We start from the raw sequence: 26690 nt of genomic DNA, 5'->3' as shown, positions 1-26690 counted from the left end.
CTCTACACCAGTGATTGTAGTTTCGTTGCGTTGTCTTATGGCATTTTCGTTTTTGACAGTGCACTACACCGGTGTAGTCAGTGCTACACTCATTCAAACTTGGGTGTAATCAGTCTATCTCTTTCTTTACACTACACCGGTGTAGCACCAAGCAAAAACGAAAATGCTATTAGATTCAAACGGAAAGAAAAGACTCAGGAGCACCACAATATGATAATAGAGTTTATTGGACAGATACTCACCCGAGTGTTTGTTTAAATCGGCGTTGCAATGCTTGAATGTAGATAGATGAAAAGATCCGCGATGGCCTACCCACGCCAATTCAACAATGAAGAAACCACAACTATGGCGATTTTCGCTATGTAATTATTGTAGCTCCTATACCAGCAATCCCCAGGGCCGTCTTAAGACCACTCGGGGCCCCTGGGCACAACTGAGCTAAGGGGCCCCTATAATTGAACAGGTATAAAGTGCTGTAGAGTAGGATGATCAAAAAATAATCCCCAGAAGCAGGGAGCCATATGACACCTTGATATTTATTTTTCAAATTTAAACCAGATCATTCAACATTGTGAAAGTATTAAAAACACTATGGGAATCAAAATATGATGTGATGATGATGATCTAGTGAGCCAACCATCAGTGCAAGGGCTACGCTGGTGGCTGCAGTTGCTTTTAATAGCAAAGCTAAATGTTGCTAGCAAACGACTTTCAATGTATTGCTGTATGAAGGGCCAAACAGGGTTGGATCCATAAGCAGAAGTTCTTATGCGCACTCCACAGGGACAAAGAATCTCCTTCCCACAATAAAATCCAGGCGTTTGAATAGCAGCATTTGCGATTCTCGTTAAGGTACTACCTGTTGGTTTGTATGAGAAGAGCGCGTGAAATTTACTGCACCGTGGCAGATAGGAATACTTACAATAATTACATAATTTCGAAAAATTAGGAAGTCACTGCAGACATTATTATCTTCTGACAGTGTCAATGACAGTGTAATGGACTTACAAGCTACGCTATGCCCTCCCCATATGATAAAATCTGATCTTCATAGTTGTAAGACGTTGTTTGCGTTGAGTGCTTCCGTCAATAATGAGGAATGATGCAGTAAGGCGGGTTAAACGTCCATTGTTTGAACGCTATCGAGACTAACGAAGCGCAAAGCTGTTCCTAATTTCTGGAATATTTCATATAGTTTTCACATTTTAAATCTGCTTATCTTAACAATGATCAGCAGCTCAAATGGAAAAACATTACTATTTTAGAAGACTATTACTGATATACCGCTTTTAATCGACACGTAGCTGACTACTGTTGTTCGTTTGTATTTTGAATAGATTTCAGTACTCGTCTTCTGGCTCTGGCACTAATTAAGGTCCTTGTTCTAAAAGTATACACCAGAAGTTTTGTGCTTTCGTTTATAGTGAACGGTTCGGAGAGGAGACGATAGCGAACAAGCACATTTTAAATTTTTAGGAACGCGTCCAATGGAAAATAGACATAAAAAGAAAGACCAGAACGGTGACAATTCACCTTTTATTGGATACACTGAGAAAAGATACGTCTTCGAGCAGGAATCGAATCTGTGATCTTCCAGTCTCTAGTTGGGTGCGTTAATCACTCCACCATCGAGGAATTGGTTCGATTCCTGCTTGAGGACATATCTTTTTCTAAGTGTATCCAATAAAAGGTGAATTGTCACCGTTCCGGTCATTCTTTCTCTATTTCCCATTGGACGCGTTCCTAATAATCTTGAAAAAAGGAAAAAAAAACGTGACCCGCGTCGAAAACAAGGAATATAAATTTAAAGTAATATTAACATTTTCATATTCAACAATTTATTATCACGAAGCCGGTAGTTAAGTGGCAAGTCTAGGTTTTAGATCGTAGGGTCACCTCTCTGGTGTCGGTGATAGGCATTCAGTGCAGAAAAAGACCGAAGACAAATAAATAAATAATATAATTTATTAGCTTTTTCACCTTTCGAAAGTACAAATGTTCAATACCTTCATTATTACGTGAACAAAGAAACACAGCGGAAAATCGCACATTTACCTGAACTCTTTAAATCATATTAAAGGTAAAAGGAGAGTCGATTTGTGTAGACACTTTCAATCACACTATCACAAGGCCAAGGGTCTTTTGGAATTTTATATTTTGATAAGGCGCATTTTAACATAATTGGTGCTGTTCCAGAATACGACGTCATTTTTGGAGGATTTCATGAAAATTTGTCCGTTCAAGATCCCTTATTTGATGAAGAAATGAAAATTTGCTACATCTGTGAATTGCTTGCCAAACAAGGTTTTTGTACCAAATTTTGACAACTTCTTCCACATTCTGTACAGCTTGCTTGTGCAAATTTTGCCACCTTCTTGGATGCCCCCCTGCTGTTGCTCAAAATTAATTGAAACTGGAAACGAAATGTTGAATTGACGTTTGAATTGGTTCAGTACCATCCTGGTCATGCAGCGCCTCCAACCGCTACCATAACTCCGCTTGATTGTCTGATGCTCTTCAAACATCACATGGAATAATGTGTAATGTGTGATTCCGAGTTGCTACTGATACATTGTTACTTACACGCTCAAGAGTTATAAACAATTTAGCGCTACAATTTTTTGGAACGTGGCCTTCAGAATGATTCTATATTCATCCTAAGCTGGGGCCCCTGGCCCTGACCCAGTGTGCCCATGCATAAAGACGGTACTGGCAATCCCAATCTTGCGGGATCGGAATTTTCGTTAAATTCCTTCTCCGATAGTAGTACAGGTAAACTTCGATGTAACGTACATCTCGGTTCAAAAATTGTACGTTATATCGAATTGTACGTTATATCGAAGCATGCAAAATCCTCACAGAATTGTTGTTCATGGTACTTTATTTTGTAGAATTTTGATGACGCGTAACTAATTTTGAAAATCTAACCTACCTAACAGAGTGAACCAACTTTTCTCATAAAAAAATTATAGTGGTTGTATAAAAAAGATGCCGCAATTAATTTTTGTTTGCTTAAATGAATTAAATTTATTGAAAATATTCTTATTTTGACTCCTTTCCTAATTAATAATTCATTAGTCATTATTATTCTGTCTGGGCTTGTTAGGTGTTTTTCAATATTCCCACCGTCAGCGCCTCATCAAATAAGAGCAATTTATGAACTTTCATCATTAGAATAGACTATAAAGATCCACTTGTATCCACGACTCAAGAATTTCTGAAAATATATTTCATGTGTCACATGATGGCAACATCAATGTAAAACAGACAAAACAATCACGAGTCCAGCGAACTAAATTCACGGATACCCGAATTCAGAGTTGAATGTATCGGAATTACTGGCAATATGATTCGTAGATCATATGGTTGATGTAATGACCCAAATGTCGAGAATAATAAAAAAAATTGTAATCCGAAGTACTGAATTCAGGAGTTTCAGGAAGCGATTATAACTGATTCTCATCAAATATGATAGCACTAGACATGCTATTTTTTGTGGCACAGCATACTATGAAACCTAAACATTGTCATTCGGCCCAGAGAATCAGATTCCTCAGTCACGAAACCAACCAACAATGGTCACACCAATATTTTTATTGTTGTTTTCAGTTAGAACTTACTGATCTTGTATTATTTATTGAGCTACATGTTTGGTGTTAATAAATTACAATCATCCGCAAATGAAATTGAAAAAAATCGCTCTCGTAGCCTTTAATGAAGTAGCCAATAGCTAACATGCTCATTAGAAGCCCAATTAGTACGCTTTAAGATTGTTTGTAACATATTGAATTCTTAAAATATGGAATACATGCGAAATCGAAAAGAAATTTGACCCTAAAAAATAAATTAAAAATTTTGTACGTTATATCGAGGAAAAATGTACGTTATATCGAGTGACGCTATATCGAGGGTACGTTGTATCGAAGATTACCTGTATATTTCGTCGATAATAGTATATTCTGGTAACGGCACCATTTTATGTGGGGGTCGGTTCGACGGATCAAGACGAATTAGGTTGAATCTCCGTTGGTGTTGTCCGCAGGTTCCGATTGACCGCCTTCCTCTACCGGTTCACAGAAACGAATTTTCATTACGGTTTGACGAACAACCATTCTTTATCGATCTCATGCTCAGTTTCTACATGTTATCCAAAAATTTTAAATCTATCTTGCATACAAAACGCCTTAGTTTAGTTTTAATACTGAACTTGGAGAAACGACTACCGCTACTGTTGCCTAGCTAACATTATATAATCGATTGTGATAAGGTTGATGACTGAGCGCTAGTATAGTGTAATGGCAAAGGTTTGTAGATGTAGATATCTGTTACATTGTTTCCAATTTGAATAACGATAATGTTTTTGAGCCTTTTTAAATAGCCAAAAACATTATCATCATCTTGGCTGAACAATCCTGGTTCTCCAAATTATAACCGAATGTATTTTAGTGTTATGGTTGAGCTGCACATTCTCCAGTCTTATTTAATGTTTGTCCTGCATGTATCTTCCTTCAGGGCAGATAGCCAACGAGTGCGGGATCTGCCCCGAACCCTAAGACCTCTGCCAGGTTCTCTGTTGAGCACGACTTTAGTTGATCTCGCTTCCGGCATTCGCACTACATATCTAGTCCTCTGTGGTCAGTTATGATTTATCAGCCTTCCGGTGTCAGCTTGTTGGTATACTTGTTACAGCTTGTGGTTTATGCGTCTGCGTCATTCTCCATTTTCCACTATGCCGCCGAGTATTGAACTTAGGACTCTTCTCTCGAACATACCGAACACGCGATAGTCTGCGTCCTTCAACGCCCATGCTGCATAGCCGTACAGAGCATCAGGTCGCATTAGTGTTTTCAAAGATTTGAGCGCGTCTGTAGGCAACAAACATTAACTATCTACGCAAATCATAGAGTACTATTCGCATTCGCAACACGCATTTATATCTCGCAGCTAACATCGTTATCACATATCACAATTCATCGAAAACTTCCTCCCGCATCTCATCGGCTTCTACCTACCGGAACCAACAAGGTTTGACATTCTACCATGTACTTTGTCTTGTCACACTTTATAGTGAGTCCGATTCTCGCAGTTTTCCTTTTAAAAGGCCCAAGTGCTTCTTTCACTGCTCTGCGATCAACGCCAATGATGTCGATGTCGTCCGCGAAGCCAACAAAATTGAATATCAAAAATAAATTAGACTCTATCGCCCTGCTTCAATCCATTCAGCGTCACAAATGAGACAAATGTCTCTCCGGCCATATTGACGCTTGATTTTCACCCAACTAGCGTCATACAAAGCACCTTATAATCAGTCTTGTGAGTAAACGATGATCAAGCTATCTTCCATAGTTCATTCCGTTCAACTGAATCGCATAACCCTTGAACTACAAAATCTAAAACACGCTGCATAATAGATTGAAAAAGGCAATTAATCTTATCATTCATTCATAACCCGTTCAATTTCGACGATATCATAACTAAAATCTAGAGTCCCTGAATCGCAAGCCATTTCACAAAATAAATTGAAAGCGGTTAGATAAAGATAAATTATTGTTTTATTTTTCTAATCCGGCATTTTCCGGTTAGTTTCTATATTTTTTGTGGTTTTGATTATTCCTCTCCATGTGTCAGTAAGAGCGAAAACCATTTGTATTAATAATATACAATTTTACGTTGTTAAAAAATAGATGCGACAGTTACAATACAAACGAATCACTACAAGAATCCAGTTAAATAAGCTGAGCTGTTTTTTTATCCTTACTTTTTAGCTTATAAAATGGTTCTATTATTCTATGCTAAGATTTTTACAGCATTCGCGCAATTTTTGCTTTGCTATCGAGTTGGGCTCCATTACATCTCACAAGATAATCGATTCTTACTGAATAAAATTGTATCTTGTTTGCTAGTACCTGCTCTCAGTCGCCCATCAATGGCATCAATAGGGAAAACAGTGACATTGATAAACGACTATAAACAGTTTTATAAAAAAAACTCGTCATATTTGTGACATGTATACTTTTTATAATAATTTGTCTGATATCGAAGGATTTGTAGACAAATAAAATGTGCTACCCATTCATTTGTAGCTGTTTCTTTGTAAAGTAGAAATGAAATAGGAAAAAGGCGAAACTAAACAGAAAAAAACGAAAAAAATTTCATCCTTTTAAATCATGTGTCAGCGAATTGTATTCTACTATCGATAGTCAGATTAAACGTCGAGCTTCAAGTTTGGCCTTTTTCCTATCTTTTCTGTTCCAGTAGCTGTCCCGAAATATCCCTCCCCTAACTATAACTTAACCTATCATCTCCGGATCAACGTCCTGCGATGCCGCTGCCTTCGCCGCCCGGCGGGGGATTCTACTGTTTCACGAACGCCTCCGGTGGTATCCGGTTCTGTTTGTGTAGCTCGGCGAAAGCGAATCCAGCCCGCTCAAAGTTCCAGTTGGTTTCCTCCAGACACTTTCGGCTCCACTCCAGATTCATGTTACTGTGGGCGGCCATTGCTTGGACCATCTGCAGTTTGGTGTTATCATCGGGAGCACCGGCGACCGGCGGTATTGGTGCAACGGGAGCGGGCGTTGGTTGCTGCAGTGGCACCTCCTTAAATGCCTTCTCGTCTTGAATGCGTGTGGTGTTGTTGATGTGGATCATTTCGTTGCGGATGCAGAAACCGGCACCCGAGGGAACGATCACCAGTGAGCGCTGGAACGATCGGTACGGCTCGTTGATGACGGCTAGCTTGCGCTCTTTAAACACACCCGTCACCGTCAGTAGGATCAGTTGGGGCTGTTTGGGGGAGAAAAAGATATATTTTAAATCAGTGTCAGGATTAGGATACTCGAATGCTTAAACCTACCGTAAACAGCGTCAGATCGACGACGAACGACTGCGGGTCGTGCTTGGTCTGGGGCAGTTCGGATAGGAAAGAAACCACCGGCAGTCGACCCATTTTTAAAAACCGACACCGCGAATCCAGATCCCGTTTGGAGTTCAGATTACGATTGTAAGCCAGATAGTTTTGCAGTCGCTGCTGGCTTCCCTGACTGGGGTTGTTGAATACGGTCATCGAGATCATTGCATGCTCGTGGTACGCGTCCAGCAGTGGCTGTCGGTTGTCGGAATCATAGATGATGAAGTACTGCTCCAGAAACTGGCGCACTATGTCTGCCCCAGCCGTATCGCACAGGAAGGATGCTTTAGCCTGTGGCAGTTTACTGTCGTCGTCGGTCACGTCGAAACCGATCGGAGGCGGGAGGTCAATGTTGTCCTGAGAAGAGAGAAAAGTTTTGTTTTTCAGTAAGATAAACTTGACGCTGTGGTAATCGGTGTTACGTATCATAGTATGCTAGTTAAACTTAACAATTACATATTTTTCATTTGTGATAGTTTTCGATTTTACATTGATACTACAGACACCTGTTTAGTAATTGTTAGATTTATTCAAACTTGTGTTTAATAAATCATTTGGGGCCCCATTCTCACAGTCACGTCACCTAGTGACTAGAGGAAAATTTCCTTCTAGTCACCAAGTGACGTGACTGTGAGAATAGGGCCCTAGAGGAAAATTTTGTTCTAGTCACTAGGTGACGTGACTGTGAGAATAGGGCCCTTGATGACATCTTTGTTTTACTCTAGTGAACAATCCGTCCGACGAACGTTTTTCCGTTGGTCATTTTTTGTTTTTTTTTATTCAGTGTACTCTTACGGTTCGGTTGTTCTTTTGGTCGCTCCAGATATTTTATTATTTTTGACTATTTTGTAAAGTTCTAGTCTGCTTTTTTGTTGAACCGCCTAGAGTTTTGTTTTTACTGTCGATTTAGTGAAGTTTTAAAGAATTTTGTTTGTTTTTGTATTGTAAAAAACAGAAAAAAAACAATTCGTCAAACTTGTGCTACTCAGCCACCAAATACCCCCTCTCAAGTGCGGTGCCAACCTAATCTGAATGTCGGCATTGTCAGATGTGTGCGCACGACGGCTGCACTGCATGCGATTACTGTGCAAAAATCGTTAAATCGGATGGTGCATATGCAGTGCGGAAAACAACCAAAAAGCTCTAGAAAATTCTTACGGAAAACCTCAATTTATTTTGGATGTGTCACGAGTGCGTCAAGCTGATGGAATGTGCTCGTTTTCGCGACACATTCTCTTCTCTTGGGTAGGCTATCACGACTATTGCTGAGAAAATGGATGACGTCTGTGCTGAACCAAAGGTCGAGATCTCCAAAGACATTGAGCAAATATTGCGCCTCATTACAGGTCTCTGCTTCTACTCCAGTCCGGCCACATCGCGGAACTACTCGACCACCCCAGAAATGTTGTGAGGATGACCCTGATCTGAGCTATGCTCAGGTTGTTGATGGACAGCAAATGGTTCATAGCAGCGCCGTTGCTTTGAATATATCTTTTATCTCAGCGTTAGCAAGGAGACGGTCGAACAAATGACTAAAGCAACACTAATCTACAACGAGGATATTAAAGTTATTCCGCTGGTGAAAAAAGGAATTTACGTCAGTGTTTTGAGTTTTATATCCTTCAAAGTCGGAGTTCATCCAAAATACCGTACAAACGCTATTAGTCCAGATACATGGCCATAAGGCATACTGTTCAGAGAATTTGAGGATAGCCGTACCCAGAACACCCGGTGCCCGTCGAACGATTTCCCTCCGCATTCAGAGAAAGCATGCAATCCTCTGATTCCACCCGGCCCTTCTACGATCCTGTCAAAGACTCCGCAACGATTATCAATACCGCTATATCAAGCTACATCGCCATCGTGATGGAGTGTCGATGTCGAACACATACTGGTACGCAACGCAGTTGATACCATGGAAGTCCTGGATCCCCCCGCCACAGTCGAGCCTTTTCCGCCAGTGTTTATTTGGTTTGAAATAATTTTGAGTTTGAAACTACTTTCAAACCGGACCCTCGTCCTGGATCCGCCGCTGGTTTCAAGTATTTCAGCGTCATAGCATCAAGTTCGTGGCGGGCGATCCATTGTATGTATGTGCAAATCGTACTGAATATGTAATATACATTTCCGCCATTATATTGAACATAACCAGCCATGAAATCGTAGTTTGGATAAATGAGAAAGGCACAATCGCACCATTAGGTGGATTAAAACAATTTTTTTCAATGCATTCAGGAATCCCCAAAGTTCGTGTACTTAAATATTTCTTTGATTTAAGTCAGTGTTTCCGCTTAAAGACAAAAAAATGCTAAATTGGTATAGAGAAAGATGAGAGAAATGAATGTGTCACGGAAAAAATTGTTCCCAAAATCGTGAATTAAGTGCCATGAATTCTGGAACAATCACGTTTCTATGTTACAAAAACAGGACCATGACTCAATATTATGTGTTTTATAATTATGTTCAATTCCCCTTCAGTAACGCCCTCATAACGCTTTTATTAGTGGAAATATTTGTTTTTGTTTTGTGAACTTTAGTCACGGTTATGTCATTACTAAACCGATTTTCTTTACGTGAACTAGTTCATAACTTTATGAACATAAATCATAAAACTACTGTTGACTAATGATTGACTAATGATGTTATTCATAGATTTAGGAACATAAGCTCAAAATAACAAATCAAAACATTCTGGATATTTTCTAGTGAACTATTTCACGAAACTCGGAATTTTATCGGTGAATGCATTCTATCCTTGCAAAACTCATTCATGATTCCTAATATAATGGTCACGATCCAATATCTGTACTCGTGAATATTTCACAAAATCATGATAAAATAGAAAAATAGTTCAAGAAATGAAAAATAGTTCAAGAAATGAAATAGTTCAAGAAATCAATATATTATTCATTCATTCGTGAAATGGTTCATGATTCCTAATATATTAATCATGATCCAATATCCGTGCTCGTGAAATAGTTCGCATAATTCTGAAATATTATTAATGTATTCGTGAACTGGTTCATTATACCTAGTATAATAGTCACGATTTACCAAGCGTGCCCATGAAATAAAGCACAAAATTATAAAATATTTTTGTATTCGTGAACTGGTTCATGATATAATAGTCACGAATTCGTGCTCGTGAAATAGTTCACGAAATCATAAAATATTTATGTGCTCGTGAACTGGTTCATGATTCCGGTTTCACTACATTCGACGTTTTAATCCTACGCCTCAACCTGTACTACGTCCGTCACATCTGGAGTACACTTATCCCGAGCCACAAATTAAACGAATTCAACGAAAATATATTTCTACTTTTTCCTGAGTAAGTTCAAACAATGGATGCCTCTTCGGTTTGTTTTGCTTGCACTTGCGAATTGGATAAAGCAGATGAAATCGTATGCAGCGGATTTTGTAGATCTTCATTCCATCTACAGTGTGTAAAACAGACAGTAGATTACGCGATTCAATCGCAAAATCTTCCAACCTATTCTGGATGTGCAATGCCTGTTCCAAAATGATGCAAAATGCTACTAAACCATCTCATCAACCAACAATGCCATGGATGCCATTAGTGTTGAACACAATAAGGCACTGTTGGAGCCTAGGAATGAGATGGAGCAGAATAGCGCAAAAAATAAATAAAATTTTGCAGCACATTCCAGCTGTGCTAAACGAAAAAATCGGCCGCAAGGGTAGCTCCCGAAAACGTCCCCGCTTGGACGGCGATTCTGATCAGTCCTCTCCCAACGTTAATGATGGCACCAAAGACATCGATTCCAACGTGAAAATTCCACTGGCAGTAAAAAAATCAGGCGAACAATTGTTTTGGCTTTACCTGTCTGGTTCTGACCCGAAGGCTACAGAGGAAGACATACGAAATTTAGTGCAGCGAAACCTCAACACCAGCGAGACTGTTGACGTCCGTAAGTTAGTTCCCAAGGGCAAAAATCTTGAAGAACTTTCCTTCGTGTCGTTCAAAGTCCGAGTTGGATTACAGCTGAAAACGGTCTCCCTGTTAAATTCTCCTGGCAGAAGGGAATAATCTTCCGTGAGTTTGATTTTCACACGCGACCTACGTTTCGGTTTCAATCACAACAGCAGATATGAACTAACAATCAGCACTACCCCGCTCACTGCATGTATCTCGCCAATCGCTAACACTAATCAGACGGCAAACTCGCAATTAAAATCACAGAGCTCTGAATCCGACCCGACTACCGATAACGAAACAAAACGTCCATTCACAATCTTCTATCAGAACACGAGAGGTCTCCGCTCAAAGACCCGGCAACTCTTCGGAGCATTACCGATTATGACGTTGTGGTGTTTACCGAAGCATGGCTCAACGACAATATACTTAATACTGAGCTGACCGATGAGTATGCAATATATCGTTGTGATCGAAATTCTTCCACAAGCCGGCACAGCCGTGGTGGTGGTGTTTTGATATGCATAAAGAAAAACAATCGAAGCAATATTGTAGCTATCGATGGGGCTGAGTCTCTAGAGCAGAGTGCCGTTCGAGTCACATGTGGGACCGTATCTATCGTTATTTGTGTGAATTACCTACCACCAAATTCCGAGTTCGCTTTATATGAGCAGCATGCCGCCTGTGTGGATAAGCTGCTCAATCACATTGATGATCGCACTAGGGTTGTTGTTCTCGGTGATTATAATTTACCGTTGCTACGCTGGAACTTTGATGACGAAAACGGATGATTTATCCCTAATAATGCATCCTCTGAGCACGAGCTGTTGTTAGTCAAAACTATGATCGCTTCTGGTTTACAACAAGTAAACTACCTGACGAATGACAATGGAAGATTACTTGATTTAGCCTTTGTAAGTAGTGCCAGTGATTTTGAAATCCTAGAACCACCCGTACCGCTAATGAAATTGGATCGTCATCATCATCCGTTTGTTTGGACCATTGAGACTCTTTACGGTTCACCAGTGATTGACGATGTAGATGTGTGGTATGATTTTAATCAATGCGATTATAACGAGCTAAATGCGAGAATCTCAAACATCAATTGGATTGAAATATTATCACTGGGTACTCTCGACGAGGCTGTGGACAGGTTTTATCCTGAATTGGACTTAATTTTTCAACAACACGTGCCTCTGAGAAGGCGAAAGCGCCGTTGCACAAATAAACGCCCCTGGTGGAACGATGAGCTGCGCAATCTGCGAAATCGGTTAAGGAAGGCTCGTAAACGATTTTTCCGGACAAGAGGTGAAGATGATAAATCGTTTGTGCGAGATTTAGAGCGACAATTTCAATCATTGAATGCATCTTGCTTTCGATCGTACGTTTCACGACTTGAGAGTAACATGAAGGACGAGCCGAAGCAAATTTGGGCTTATTTGCGAGACAAAACATCCACCCGTGGTTTTCCTGAAAACGTGAACTACCGTGACAGGATCTCAACGACACCTGCGGAGTCAGCAAATCTATTCTCGTCTTTCTTTCAAAGTGTGCTAAGTAATAACCCACCACCTTTGTCTGAATCGTACCTGAGTAGTCTGCCGACGTTCTCCTTGAATTTGTCTGTAACATCTTTCACCGAACGCGAAGTGTACACCAATCTATGTGGTGTTGACGGTTCAAAGGGACCAGGATCGAACGGAATACAACCATGTTTCGTCAAGGAATGCCCTTCATTGTTAGCTGTACCGATATCCATGCTTTTCAATCGCTCTCTCGGTGAAAGTATTTTTCCCGCCAAGTGGAAGGAGGCTTTAATAACACCAATTCATAAAGCCGGTAACGTCCATGACGTCATAAATTACAGGGGAATTTCAATCCTGAGCTGCCTCCAAAAGTTTTTGAAAGTATGCTGTTAGATATTCTCTACCCTGCAGTAAAACACATCATCACTACAGATCAACATGGGCTTGTTAGAAAGCGCTCAACAACGACGAACTTAATGAGCTATGTGTCAACGCTGATTGATAAATTAGAGAAACGACAACAAATTGATGCAGTGTATGTAGATTTCTCCAAAGACTTCGATCGCCTTCCTCATCAGCTAGCTGTTGAAAAGTTGAGGCGAATCGGATTTCCGGACTGGCTGACCAATTGGATCTTCTCGTACCTTACAAACCGCAGTGCATCTGTGCGACTTGGAACTGTACTTTCAGACCCATTCGACATCACATCGGGTGTACCTCAAGGGAGTCACCTTGGACCTCTTCTCTTCGTGCTCTTTGTGAATGACTTTTACAGCGAATTGACATCGTGTAAGGTGATGTACGCAGATGATCTGAAAATTTATCGCATCATAATAACTCTAGTAGATTGTTGTGCACTTCAGATGGACATAGATAGGATCATGAGTTGGTGTGATAGAAACGGAATGACTATAAACATTCGGAAATGCAACATAATCACATTCACACGAATACTCTCGCCAATTACGTTTGAGTATGCAGTGAGCGCTGCCCCAGTAAAACGAGTTTCATCAATCAAGGACCTTGGTGTTACACTTGACCGTAAGCTACGTTTCATCGAACACTTCAATGCAGTAACTGCTAAAGCCTATGCAGTACTAGGACTCATCAAACGAAACACCCAAGATTTCAACGACGTCTACTGCCTGAAGGCACTGTACATCAGTCTGGTACGCAGCATTCTAGAGTATGGAGTTATCGTTTGGGCCCCGTATCACACCGTACACATTAACCGCATAGAACAAGTGCTAAAGAGCTTCGTCCGGTATGCCCTTCGACGGCTTCCCTGGCGAAATCGATTTGAACTACCACCGTATGTGCTCTTATCAACCTGCCTACGCTACGAAACAGGAGAGTTTTTCTGCAGCGACTTTTTGTGTTCGATCTTCTCGCTGACAACATTGACTGCCCTCTGGCTCTCGCTAAGCTGGACTGGGGCCGTTCATAAACCACGTAGACTCATAGGGGGGACGGGGGTGTTTAGCAAAAGTCTACGTTTGTCTACGAGGGGGGAGGGGGGGGGTCTTTGAAAAAGTCTACGAAGACTTTTATTTTTTGTTATTCTCGTATTACTAATTATAAATGAGATTTAAAGAGAATTGTATTCAAAATATCGGTCTGTTCAGCTAGCTGTATTTATGCAGACACTTCAAAGCTATTACACTATTGAGGTAACTACTCGTTAAGCGACCACTCAACCACGATTTTTTTTTTGACAACCTCACACGTTGTTGTTTCTTGCGTATATTTTGATATAGTTTTGATCTAGGAATAACACAACATGACAATTTTAAAGACGATTGCCCAAAATTCCTCTCGACGTAAGATTTTGACTGTGAAATCATCTGAGACACCACTAGCTAGCAGACATGCATGGACCATTAAATGCATGAACCATAAAAAGTTAAAAAATGGTCAAAGTTAAACATTAAAACCACCATTGTAACAACAAAACACAATAATTGGATGATTTTTTTATTTTTTATTTATTGATTTCAGTGGTTAATGCAGTGGTGTAGTTAAACTTCTACAACAATGTGTTTACTCGGGTTAATCAGTTTTTCTTGCAATCATTTACAATGATTTCAAAATCTTTAAACACCCGTTAAATTTTACGTCTTGACCTTACGCAACTCCGTGCAAACCGGTTCCACTACATTTATCTTCGAAAATATTCGGAGCTTTGATACTTTGCGATGATACTCTCAGGTGATATGGATATTAATTACATAAGAAAAATAAATATTTTTGGAAATATTTGAATAACTTCGTTCCCTTAATCAAATAAGGCAATTTAGATTATCTTATTATCTTAAAAATATTGAAATTTGTTCGCGAAAAGTGAAATTTGTGTGCATGTTTGGTTTATTATTTGAGTCTAGATGATAAGTTTTAATTTAATGACTTATGCTGTCGGAATCGGAAGATCCTGACCCCTGCGTTGCAGAAGACAAAGAATTAAGTAGCCGGGAAACTCTAAGCTTGTTCATTGACCCTACTCCACGCTTTTCTAAACTTTCTTACTTCAAATCCTTGCTCCTCCTTGAGTACCATGGCTCTTAATATTCGAAAAAAATACTTCACCTTCCAGTCCCTTGCAAATTATATGTCGTTACAATATAAAAAAGGGAAAAGATTGACTCACTATAAGTCGTTAATAAAAAAGGAAAAAAATAACTGTAATTTCCAATCCACGTGTAAAATTATAATAAAATTCGTTGAAGAAAGCACGACAAGTATTTGTGGTGGAACTTAATTTGACATTTATATTCATGCTCCAAATATGTGCATGAAAATAAACTTAAAATTACAAAATATTTTTTCTGTGTTTACTTGAGTGACTAACATTGAAAAGAAGTATTCCGCTACACAAACGTTGGAAAGCACCTTGAATTAGTATAAATTGATTTGATCAGTCATAGACAAAAAACCAATTTAAAAAACCTTTCTTTAATATTTAAAACTACAAGGGGCAGCCCTATGGGGTTGCACGAGCTGTAGACGTAGGACTATACTACTTAACCCATTATATCCCAGGGGTTTCAAAAAGTGAGCCAAATGCAGTGATATCTTCAATTCCATCAAAAAATGTATCAAAGATTATGGGAAAAATAAAATCGCCGCCTTAAATGGTTTTGAGAATGAAAATATCTCGTGCAAAAAATTTCGTACGATTAAATAAAAACAACAAATTTTAAGTTGTTTCACATATTTCTTCGGATTTTCTGATAGACAACACTTCTTTTATACCTGTGGGAACGTTTTGTCACATATTGGAATTATTAGAACGAATTCCAAAAATAAAATCTAACTAAATGTATTGCTTACTTTTCAGCCGCCATTTGCCCCTACTATGGACGGTTCAAAAATGTAAATAAAATTACAAAAAATGGCAGCAGTCTTTTTTAACAATGAAATATGAGGTGTAAAGATCCCGTTAGTGCAATAATAAAGCAGTTGGATGCCAAAATTCTACAGTAAATACTCGTTAAACGATGGATAGTTTTGCGTACGAAATTTCATACGCTAGGATATAATGGGTTAATGTAAAATATTTATTTTCTTAGTACATGTATAGTAATAATAAATAAAACATATTTCTTACGCATGGTTTAGTCACAACCAATCAACATCGAATGTTATATATTGAACCAAACCTTCTTGGTTATCAGGCCATTTCATTTGTAGTAGGTGATCGAATCCGATTAAACTTATTTAAGAAGATCTGAAGAAAGAAGACAGAAAACTGTGACCAACTAATATCTGGAGCTAAATCTTTATAGCACAAGATTAGCTTGTAAAAACTTTTCGATTGTGTGTGGTAAAAAACCCGGGCCAGCGAAGAAAAATCAAGTTTTAGGCAATATAATCACATTTCATGTATAGACCAAGCATTCTAGTTATATTTAGCCATTATTGTAACTTTCCTAAAGTACGCATACAAATATAGCGAATGCAGTGGTCTTAATCATACACTGCTGGCCAATAAAATAGGTGTGAGATAAAAATACATGCAATTTTGAGTTTTCTCTAAAAATATTGTTTTATTTCAATATTTTATAGTTAGGCACAGTCGTAAATATGAAAAAGAACACTTTTATTTGTAAATTAATTGTTATAGGGTGATGAGCCCATTATCGCTATGTTTCTATTATCACGCTACCCATTTGAAGCCGTTGGTTAGAGCAGTGTCTGCCATCTTTGTTTAACGCATTGAGTCAAATAGTAGCGCAAAAATAGGGGAACTCGATTCGTGTTTTCGTTTCGCTCAAACGCAAAAATTTCACTGTTTTCAGCGCATGTATGTTATTATTTTGGTACTTAACAACAAAGCAAAGCTGTTGATGGCAATTTGTGCGTATTCCATTGTTTGTAGGCCGAGTAATTAATGAATCAGTGAGGCGCCCTCCTTAGTATGGTGAAAATAGGCATTTCACCCTACTTTACATACTCTCTCTTCCCTATGAAATCCAAAAAAGCAGCTGGTCAATGAAATAGGTGTATTGTAATCCATTGCATTAGAAATTTTCAAATCCAATGATTTTAAGACTTTAATATTTTTGACAACTAGTAGCCTATGTAACCTCCCTTATTCAACCAAATTTTATCCATTCGCCTTGGCATTGAGTCATTCAAAGTCATGCTTCCCACAAACGACCCTTATTTCTGTAATTTTGACCGGATAACTTCTTTTTAAGTACATTCCGTAGATTTTCTACGGGATTAATGACAGGAGATTGGTAGGGTCCGAAATTATAGTCACTTTATTATCCCGAAATCATTCCTTTACATACTTCGATGTGTGTTTTCGATCAATATCTTGCTGAAACTGCCATATAAAGGCACGTTATCTTTGGCGTAGGATTGCATGACATCCTTTAGGATGTCCATTCTTCAGCCTTGCATTCGAATCTTGCCATTATAGTGGTGTTGCGAAAAATAGGACCAGCGCCATTCCACAAAAAGTAGCCCCAAACCTCATTATTCTCGCCTCTGTGCTTTACCATATTTTGCGTGTGTCGCAGATCAAACTTTTTGCACTTTGGACGTCTAACGTTTCGTTGTGCATCGGAGGAAAACAGGTTTATCTTTGATTCGTCCCTCCGAAGGATATGTCGCCATATTTTGATTCCTTCTAAACCAGGCCCATTAACGGTGTTGAAAAGTAAATTGCATATTTCTGCGAAGTCTTTTGATTCGCAATAGTGGAACCTTTTTAGCAATTATTTCTAGAAGATTGGAGTTTTACAGCCTACGGCGAACTGTTCTCGGACTTACCATATTTCCAATTTGTGCTGTAATAGTCCTGGATGACGCAAATGGATCAGATTTCGCTAATAATGCAATACATTGGTCAGTTGCTGTAGATGTTTTCTTGGTTTTTTTTTTTGCGTGTTTCTTTTTTCAAAGGTTTTAAGGCATTTGTAAAGAAGTTTTCGGAATGGCAAAGTGTATTCGCGATTTATTTATACGTCTTATCTTCTTTAACAAAATTTCTTAGCAAAACTCGTTCCACTTGAGAACAGTGAGATGCTCGACCCATTCTATTACAAATCTTTGACTTATTCAATATTAAATACATTTATTAGCACGCAGAATACAAACTTTACCAAATTAAACATATAATGGTATGGAGTAAAATAATAACCAGTTAATATATTTCACACACCTATTATATTAACCACACAAAAAAGCCTGTGGCAGTCTTGTTTTACATCTTGACAAAGATTGCAAATATAATCAGCGGTTGTTGGTGCTAGTAACTTGACAGATACCAAGGCTTGTGTGTGCGGTAGGTGTGATTGAGACTACTGTAACTATGTGTAAAATAATCTATAACACACCTATTTTATTGGCCAGCAGTGTATATCGAAACTATAAATATACAAGAATCGAAAACAATTTTATATATGGACAAGATGCGTTTTGCAACGGTTTTTCAAGTGGCAGTGTATTCATTCATAAATAGGCTTTGTAGTATGTACCTATTAGTAGAATCAAAATACTATAGGCTGAGTGGAAATGAATCACGTGATGGGGAAATGAATCAACGAATTGATCGAACGTAAATAATAAACTTTCGTTGTGCAATTTAGTAACAAATTAGATCTACCTACCTACACATTCGCCTCAAACATTAAACCCAAGCGCACAAAGCAAAATGAATGAACGCTGATGATGATGGGTAGAGCGAAAGAGACAACTAATACCACGACACTATGTTAACCGCGTTTGCAAATGGAGCTCGCATGTACAAACTATTTTGTGTACGAATAATTATACATAAAAGTGTGCTGGAAACGAGCACAACAGTGTTTGAACGGGCAAGCTCATTCGCATTCACTGGGTAGTGTACCTCCACAGGCAGTGTAACGGACTTCTAACTCAGCTACACTGGCTGTGAAAGCACACAGCGCAGTGACCTGCTTCGCCTGCCGCTCAACAGGGAACTGAGCGTGTTCGACGAAATCCGTCCGTTTAAATAGTCGATGATGACGTCATTCATAGAAGCGTAGCGCGCTAGGTACACAAATCTGTCGTGCTGGACTAGGGAAGCGTTACCTTCTGTGTGTAAATGCGCGATATTTTGACTAGGTTGTTCATTATTTAAATTTTTAATGCCATGATATCAAAAATCTTTGGGTTTATCTATTGGAATCTATTCTTAGAAGTATTTCGGGGCGATATGCGCAAAAAATTTGAAAATTTATCGTGAGATAGCTGAATTATATGCGTTTAAAATTGGACCACTTTTCGTTACATACCATTTTTGTAGAATTTGCAACGTGCACCCCTATATCGAAAACAAAGACGTAGTCCTACGTCAAAAAGCTTGAAATAAATCTGAACGCTAATTTTTATTTGAACATTATAATGTGCTCTTTGCAAATTTCACAATTCCCTCGAATAAAACAATTAAAAGTGCACGAAGACTTTTGGAGTGGGGGGGGGGGGGGGGGGGGGGTTGGTAAAAGTCTACTAAAGTCTACTATGGGGGAGGGGGGGTTAAAAATTTTCAAATTTCGGTCTACGTGGTTTATGAACGGTCTCACTTCAACGTTCCTGGTAGGTCTCTGCGGAGAAAGGACTTCTTTCGGCGCTCTACTCATCGCACGCAGTACGGCCAGAATAACCCGGTAGATGTTTGCTGTCAGCTCTTCAATAGCGTTTTTCATCATTTTGACTTTAACTTAAGTAGAGAAATGTTCAAATTGAAAATAGGTTATGTTAGTATAGTATTTCAGTCTGCACGAAAATTATTAATTCGAAGACAATATATATATATAAATATAAATAAATAAATAAATTTTCCAGAAATTTTAAGACGTACTGGAGAAAAATATGTCCATCCCTGACCTGTCTTTCGGTTTTAGAAAGCGAATGTCAACCACCACATGCCTCGAGTTCGTTACGGATCTGTCAGTTCACAAGACAAAATAGAATCGTCGCAGTAGTTTTCGTAGATCTCTCCAACGCTTTTAACTGCGTGAAAATCGATAAACTTGAAGAAATACTATTGAATCTGAATATTCCTCCAGAGCTGACAAGGTGGTTCGTTACCCTCCTAACAAACAGGAAAATTTAACCTCAGGTGGCTAGAGAAACGCTTACCCGCACCGTGAGTCAAGGTCTACCACAGGGCGACGTTTGTTCACCCACTCTATTTAACGTCTGTACTGCAGTACTTCACAGCATCAACGTCGAAGCCAGGGGCGGCGAAACACTTTACGCCCGAGTGGGTAGAAAGCATAGGGTGAGGGGTCCATTAGTAAGGATTTTTCCCTTTTCGCAATGTACACGCTTACATTACATTTACATTAAGTCACGTTCGTTTATGCAAATGGAACTGTGGTACATCGATGTTTTCAAATGTGTGTAGTGCGAGATACATGCGTTGCACATCTAAATTTTTTGAAATGGTTCAAAATTTCGACTGGGTAATTACCCACTTGGTTATTTTCGAGTGGATAGTACTACCCATACTACCCACGCTTTCCGCCGGCCCTGGTCGAAGGTGTAATACTTGTACAGTACGCCGACGACTTTGCGAATCTCATCGAAGGCGTTTCCAGAGGGCCAATTGTGGCCTGAGCAGAGGCTTTCCTAAGAAAATTCAAAGGTAAGGTGGAGGAACTAAACCTATCCATTAACCTGAAAAAACCCAAAGCTATGCTTTTCATCAACGGACTGTTGTGTGTAGACATTCGTATTTACAACGCAAACATCGAAATCGATCGAACTCACAAGTACCTGGGTCTAATCCTAGACAGATAGACACTCCGATATGGCGCACATCTAAGAGATCTCATTCAAAAACTGTCAGAACGACAAAACTTGATAAAAGTTATCAACGGCACCCAGTACGGTGCACACCCGCAAACACTTGGCATGCCCTCTTTATGAGCTGCCTGGACTACGGTTGCACAATATCGAATTTGCAGAGAATTGACGTGTTAAATAATCAGTGCCTACGAAAGGTTATCGGATGCACGAAATCGACTCCTTCAACACTCTTTATGCAATAGCAGGTCGACTCCCTCTCAACTATTGTCGCGCACAAAACGCTGGCAAACAGCTAGCAAAGCATTACCACCGAGAATCAGCTGTCAAACACCAACTGGATATCGTAATAGATCAGAGCCATGAACCAGGGCTCTAGATCATGCATCGACTCTCCGCGAGTTATTTCCTTCACACGCCAACAAAGCCCAATGGAATGAAGTACAGGTCGAGACCGAATTACAGGACGGCACCTGGAAAAAGATATCAACCAATAGCAAAACCTTAAAACAGCCAACTCGCTTTAATCCACGGCAAATTTACGGACAAACGCATTATCTATGAGTATACGTCCAAAACCTGGAAGTTCTGCGAAATCGGCGTATACGATGGATCATCAAACTTCCGCCTCACCCTAAAACTCGAACACTACGTATGCATCATGTCTTCGGAGTTGGAGGCCATCTGGGTCATCCTTCAGTATGTATGGCGCTCCGGAATCACCAACGCTGTTATCGTGACAGACTCAAAAGCAGGATTGGAGTTCATCAAGTCAAACATAAAGGATCGCTACCGGGACGAGATCATAGAAGGTTTATTATCCATGGCTTCAAAAACTCAAACCATATTGCAGTGGATTCCGGGACACACTAGAACCACCGAAAACGAGATAGCTGACCACTTGACGAAAGCAGCTCTAGAACAACATCAAATCTGCAACAACAAAATGCTTGTCCAAGACGTAATAAATTACCGCTAGAGAAATATCTACAAGTTGTCAATACCAAAAACGTCACAATATTCCGTAAAGTAACAGCCTTCCCCGAGAAATAGACCAAAAAATCTGACACAACGGCTCACATACAAGAATGCTCCTATAAAAATGAAAAATCAGTGGACAGCTCACGGCTCATCTGTCAAAATTTGATATTTAATGAGCACACAGAAAAAAAGAAGAAAGCGGAACATTGTTTGAAGCGACGGCCTGCATACTGGACCGCATCTGCGAACTAAAACAGCAGCAGAGAAAGTCAATGTTGACAGCATTTGACTTCGATCATGCTTTCGATCGAACGAAGTACAACTTTCTCGCATATGAACTTCAACCAGGAACAGAAAAACCTCCTCATGTTCTGCATGACAGAAGAAAAGCTTCTTCAGAACTCTGATCAACGTAAAATTGGGAAGTGAAAAAAAATTCAAAAAGCAGTGCGACAAGGTGATCAACTTTCAATGATTTTCGTTCGTCACCTACTTACAAACTTTATTCTTTAAACTGCGGAGGAGACAGATTCCTCATTCAGTACTGAATGTGGACGATATCTCAATGTTCGTCGTAAGCGAATCTCAGTTACATGCCATTATACCTGTCTGTCGAGTACCTAATCACAAAGTTTCCTCGCCCGACAGTGCAACCGAGGGCATCCGTGTGCACGGACATTGCACAATCCCGGTAGATCCCGCGTTACTCCCATTCTTACTTGGGTTTATTAAATCTATATCTTACACCTGTGTAGTATCATGTAAAAACGAAAATGCTGTTCGTTTGCCCCAAAATTCACGCATATTTGAGTATCGTTAAGTCCTATGAAATCAATCAAACAAATAAATAATTACTCACCAACTTGATGATTTTCGGCAACCGCTTCCGGACCTCACTGTCGGAATATATGTAAACAGAGAATGAAAAGGTTAGTATACTTGCTTGTTAAAACGATTTCGAAACCGACACCAACTAGTGGGTGGGTGAGTGGTGTTTGTGTCACGGTGAAAATTCAACCCAAAATCGCTTGTGAGTTATAAATTATCAGAACCTACCTTTATAGTATTCAGAATTCAAAACTCGTCGAAAGAGGTCACTCGTAATCACTAAATATTCAACGTACATCGTTACCTTATTGCTAGTAGAATCGGAAAGATATTTTCTTCAATGATTTGTAATTTTGTGTTCTTTTATGGAGCATCTAAAATTATATTATAATCCTGCGCTTTAAAATTTCCTCATAATTACTTTTGTTATGTTATTTTCAGAATGAAATATTTGTCTGATTCAATCGATTGATAATTTGTTTATTTCCCTATCTTTTGTACATGCTCTTACAACTAAATTTCGTCAGGTTTTGCTTAATGTGGTATTGTTTCGTATTTTTACTTCCTTGTTTATTTTTTGTATTTTTTATGTAATTCGCTCAAATTTGCTGCTTGCTTTGGCGACGTTAAACTTGATTTCACCAGCCATGATTCTGAGAATAATTCATCCGTAGTCATATTTCAAATAATCAGTTCGATTCTATTTTTGTAGGCCATAGCCACAGGAACCCTTCCATCATTTTTCATCACATCCATGCCGTATTACCAGTGTATGACTCAGTGCCTTTATGGCACAGATCTCAGCACGGCATGCCTGCCGTTTTACAGCTTTCATCGACCCCCTTCCGCAGTAGTAATAGTAGTACTAGTACTACTAGCACCTACCGCAACCACCATTGATGGATTGCCTTTGATTGATCACCAGATAAACGACTTCTTTGAGTCGTCGTCAAACAAAGCACAAACACTTAGTGCCGTTGATCTGCTTTATAAACGAAACTTATCCAAATTTGGAAGTTCGATATGATTTGCAATTAACCCCACCCGTCGCAGATTTGTTTTCTTCATGACGTTGTCCATCCATGATCATTAGCCCGATTTACCGGTGGATTCAAGTTTCAACAGCACCAACGCAAGGTAGCTTATGTGAGCAATTGTCTTAGGAAGTTGTTTTTTTTAAATAATTTTTTCGGCAGCTGAAACCTTCAGAATTACAATCATGTTATATATAAATACATTTTTTCATTGATCTTAAATCGAGGATTTTTTTCCTTGTTTCTAACTTCTCAATTAACATATTATTAGTCTAAAAAGATCTATAAAAGGATAATTAGAGTAAATCATTGATTAGGCGCGATCTCTTTCGATTCGTGTGCTCTAACTTCTTCATAATTGTTCAAAATAAAACTAATTTTCCTCACAAACTATTAGATTGAACTCTCATGCCACACGTAGTTGAAGAATCGATCGATTCAACCGTAGATTGTTTTCTCTAAATCCAAAGAAATGGACGCTACAAATGTTCCTTCAAACAATCAACGGTTAAATTGACCATTGTATATATAAATTTTAGTGGATTTCTTGCTTTGTTGCACATCATCACAATCCTGATCCTGCTTCGAACCAGTATGGATATGATAACTGATAACATGGTTCAAAACAGGATTAGCGATTCGTGATCAAAATCGTTCACCAAGGCTCATAACAGTGTGTCGATAGGTACAATAAAATTACTTTAATGCTTTGAAAAATTCCAACGAGGGACAAAAAAAACATTATTTCTATTGTCCCTCAATCCCTCCTTCGCTGCACCGAACGATTTCGCTCTGCCGTTCTCCTTATGGTTCAGACTACCTGAGAACGCCCGTTTCACCTACCCGAGCAGCAGATTCACCAACATACCTTAACCATAGCTATTGAGCCCTACACACGCCCTCTCAGTCAATCGGATATGCAACAATAATCCGGTGCTCATCCCATGTCATCATGATCATACTGCACCTGTTCCAGCTTCGCCTTCGCTCCGGGGAACGCAGGGACCGCAACAGATGCGACAACACAGACACAGACGAAAGAGGGAAACGTATCCAGGATACGGAAGAAACCTAACAAATACCTGATGTAAACCGTTTGGTCTTTTATGCGTTCCTTGAGCGGGTTTCCATCCAGGTTGATCTCAATTAAATTCAGGGCCTTCAGACTATCCAGTGACGTCACGTAGGGTATCTAAAAACAGTAATCATTAGAACACAGGGAACTTATCAAAAGCATCCAAAAACATTACCTTATTATTAGCCATGTAGAGAATCTTCAAGGTGGGTATTTTAACGGCAATCTGCTTGAAATGGTCCAACATGTGTAGTTTGTTGTCGTTCAAGTTCAGTGCCTCCAAATCTGGAATGTTCTCCTTGATAACCTCGAGCGCCGCCAGCATAATCTGAGGCCGAAAGAGTGCGCAAAATATATCCCCTAGATCCGGATCGGCGTGAAACTTCTCTAAATTCAAAGCCTTGGTGGCCGGATTGTATCGCTTCACCATAGCCAGCTTCATGCGTTCCTTCAGTTGCTCATTGACCTGGAATAGCGGCGTGCTATTGCGCACGATTACGATCATTTTGCGACCATCGGGAAGACCGATTGTTCGATCAATCTTTTGCAGCGCTTCAGCTGCCGGAAAATCCTCGATGTGAAAGCTAACAGCCGTGTCTTCCACCTTCCAGTAGTGTGGTATAAAAACCTCCGGCTTGATGGCATTGATGAGCGAACGAAGCAGAAACTCCTTTTCGTACTTATGTCCGAACGGGATCTTCACTTCGAACCAACTTGTAGGACCACTTATTAATCGCTTCTTGTGCATCATTTGACCCCGCGGAATAGGCGAACCTCGCCGTCGATCTCCTTTGTTGAAACCCTTATTGTTTCCTCTAAAAAACGTTCGCCGTTCTCCGTCATGTCCTTCTCCGGCCATCGCTTCATCGTCTTCCAGTAGCGCCCGAATCTTGATGTCAGAAATCATACTGCCCTTGGGCCGTCCACCATTGACGTGTTTGAAACTGACTCTACGTTTCGTAACATTTCCTTTACGATCCCGATTCCAATTTTCCACTCGATCATCGTGTTCCGAGTAATTGTTACCGTTACCACCTACGGAACAGAAAATCAATCTTTCACATTCTGATGTAAACAAACCTCCCAAAATCGCTAGCAGAAAATTAACTCATCACCCCCCAATGCTCAAAATGGCGACGTTCGTAGCAGGTCAGGCTATGCGTCAACTTACCGTCATAGTAATTACGACCGCTCGGGCCACCTTGGTTCCAGTTTCGACCCCGATTTTTTCCACCACGCATAGACATTTTGATTGCACTAATTTAATCCGAAAAAAGTACCTAATTTCCTCCGCAAAACTCACTTTTCTCTTACGACCCAACAGAAGACAAGTGATAACAAGTTCGCAGAAAAGAGGGTCACGACAAAAAACACTTCACGTCCTGGTTCACCGACTTGCTTTTGTTCGAGTTTTGACGTTTGAGTGAACTTGCAAAAGATGGATTCTGCATCACATACACAGTGAATTTTCGAATACGCCAAGGGGTATGCGAATGAATCCGTTGCGGTATTGTCGATAAAGCAGAAGAGTGGCTACCAATTAAATAGGGTAATGGAGGTATTTTGGATCGCATGACAATATTTTTGCATTTCCGGTGAAAATTTCAACGTGTTGGTTTTGCACCGAATGCTAGATAATTCGCTTATTTCACTTTGATTGGGCGAATTACTCGTGCTGTGGTGGACCAATTTTGTGGCGATGCGAGTTTATCGTCGGTTAGTCGCAAAAAGTAAAGTCCATTGGACTATAAACGAAAATTAACTGGCAATTAGGCAATCCATTAGACGTTTGTTTGACAATTCAGCGGTGGGTTCTGTCAACAAGTCTACTCCTGCGAACAGAAAAACTCGTCCAACTTTGTTAGTCCGATTCGTTTGATGTTGGATCGAATCAACGATATTGTCGGACGTCGCACCCCTCGGAGTAACGTCCGAATAAGTAAACAAGAAATAATCAGCTGATCAAAAACGTCTCATGGATTGCCTAATATACCCAGCAAACCAGTAAGCACTAAAGTAAGCAGCATATTGACTATATAAGAGCTGTCCGATGTTTATAAGCTTTATATGGGCTTTACAAATGTTTATAAGCTGCATAGCAGCTTTACACATGTTTATAAGT

General features: G+C 39.6%; 1 protein-coding gene across 1 annotated transcript; it reads right to left on the bottom strand.

Moving 5' to 3' along the window:
* Positions 1 to 5534: 5534 nt before the first annotated feature.
* Positions 5535 to 25963, bottom strand: LOC131685280 (nuclear RNA export factor 1). Its single transcript, XM_058968885.1, has 6 exons — positions 25740 to 25963; positions 24744 to 25603; positions 24576 to 24685; positions 22491 to 22527; positions 6854 to 7264; positions 5535 to 6783 (listed from the first exon to the last, which is right to left on the bottom strand). Exons 1-6 carry the CDS (start codon positions 25813 to 25815, stop codon positions 6355 to 6357), a joined length of 1923 nt encoding a protein of 640 aa, XP_058824868.1. The 5' UTR covers positions 25816 to 25963; the 3' UTR covers positions 5535 to 6354.
* Between the last annotated feature and the right edge of the window lie 727 nt (positions 25964 to 26690).

Source organism: Topomyia yanbarensis, chromosome 2 (assembly GCF_030247195.1).
Source record: "Topomyia yanbarensis strain Yona2022 chromosome 2, ASM3024719v1, whole genome shotgun sequence".
NCBI lineage: Eukaryota > Metazoa > Arthropoda > Insecta > Diptera > Culicidae > Topomyia > Topomyia yanbarensis.
This window is presented reverse-complemented; position numbering and strand designations above follow the sequence as displayed.

Coding starts and splice junctions, on each gene's coding strand:
- LOC131685280 (XM_058968885.1), bottom strand. CDS start 25,815: ATGTCTATGCGTGGTGGAAAAAATCGGGGTCGAAACTGGAACCAAGGT. Junction 25,604..25,739: donor CGGTCGTAATTACTATGACG/GTAAGTTGACGC, acceptor TCTGTTCCGTAG/GTGGTAACGGTAACAATTAC. Junction 24,686..24,743: donor TCTACATGGCTAATAATAAG/GTAATGTTTTTG, acceptor TACTGTTTTTAG/ATACCCTACGTGACGTCACT.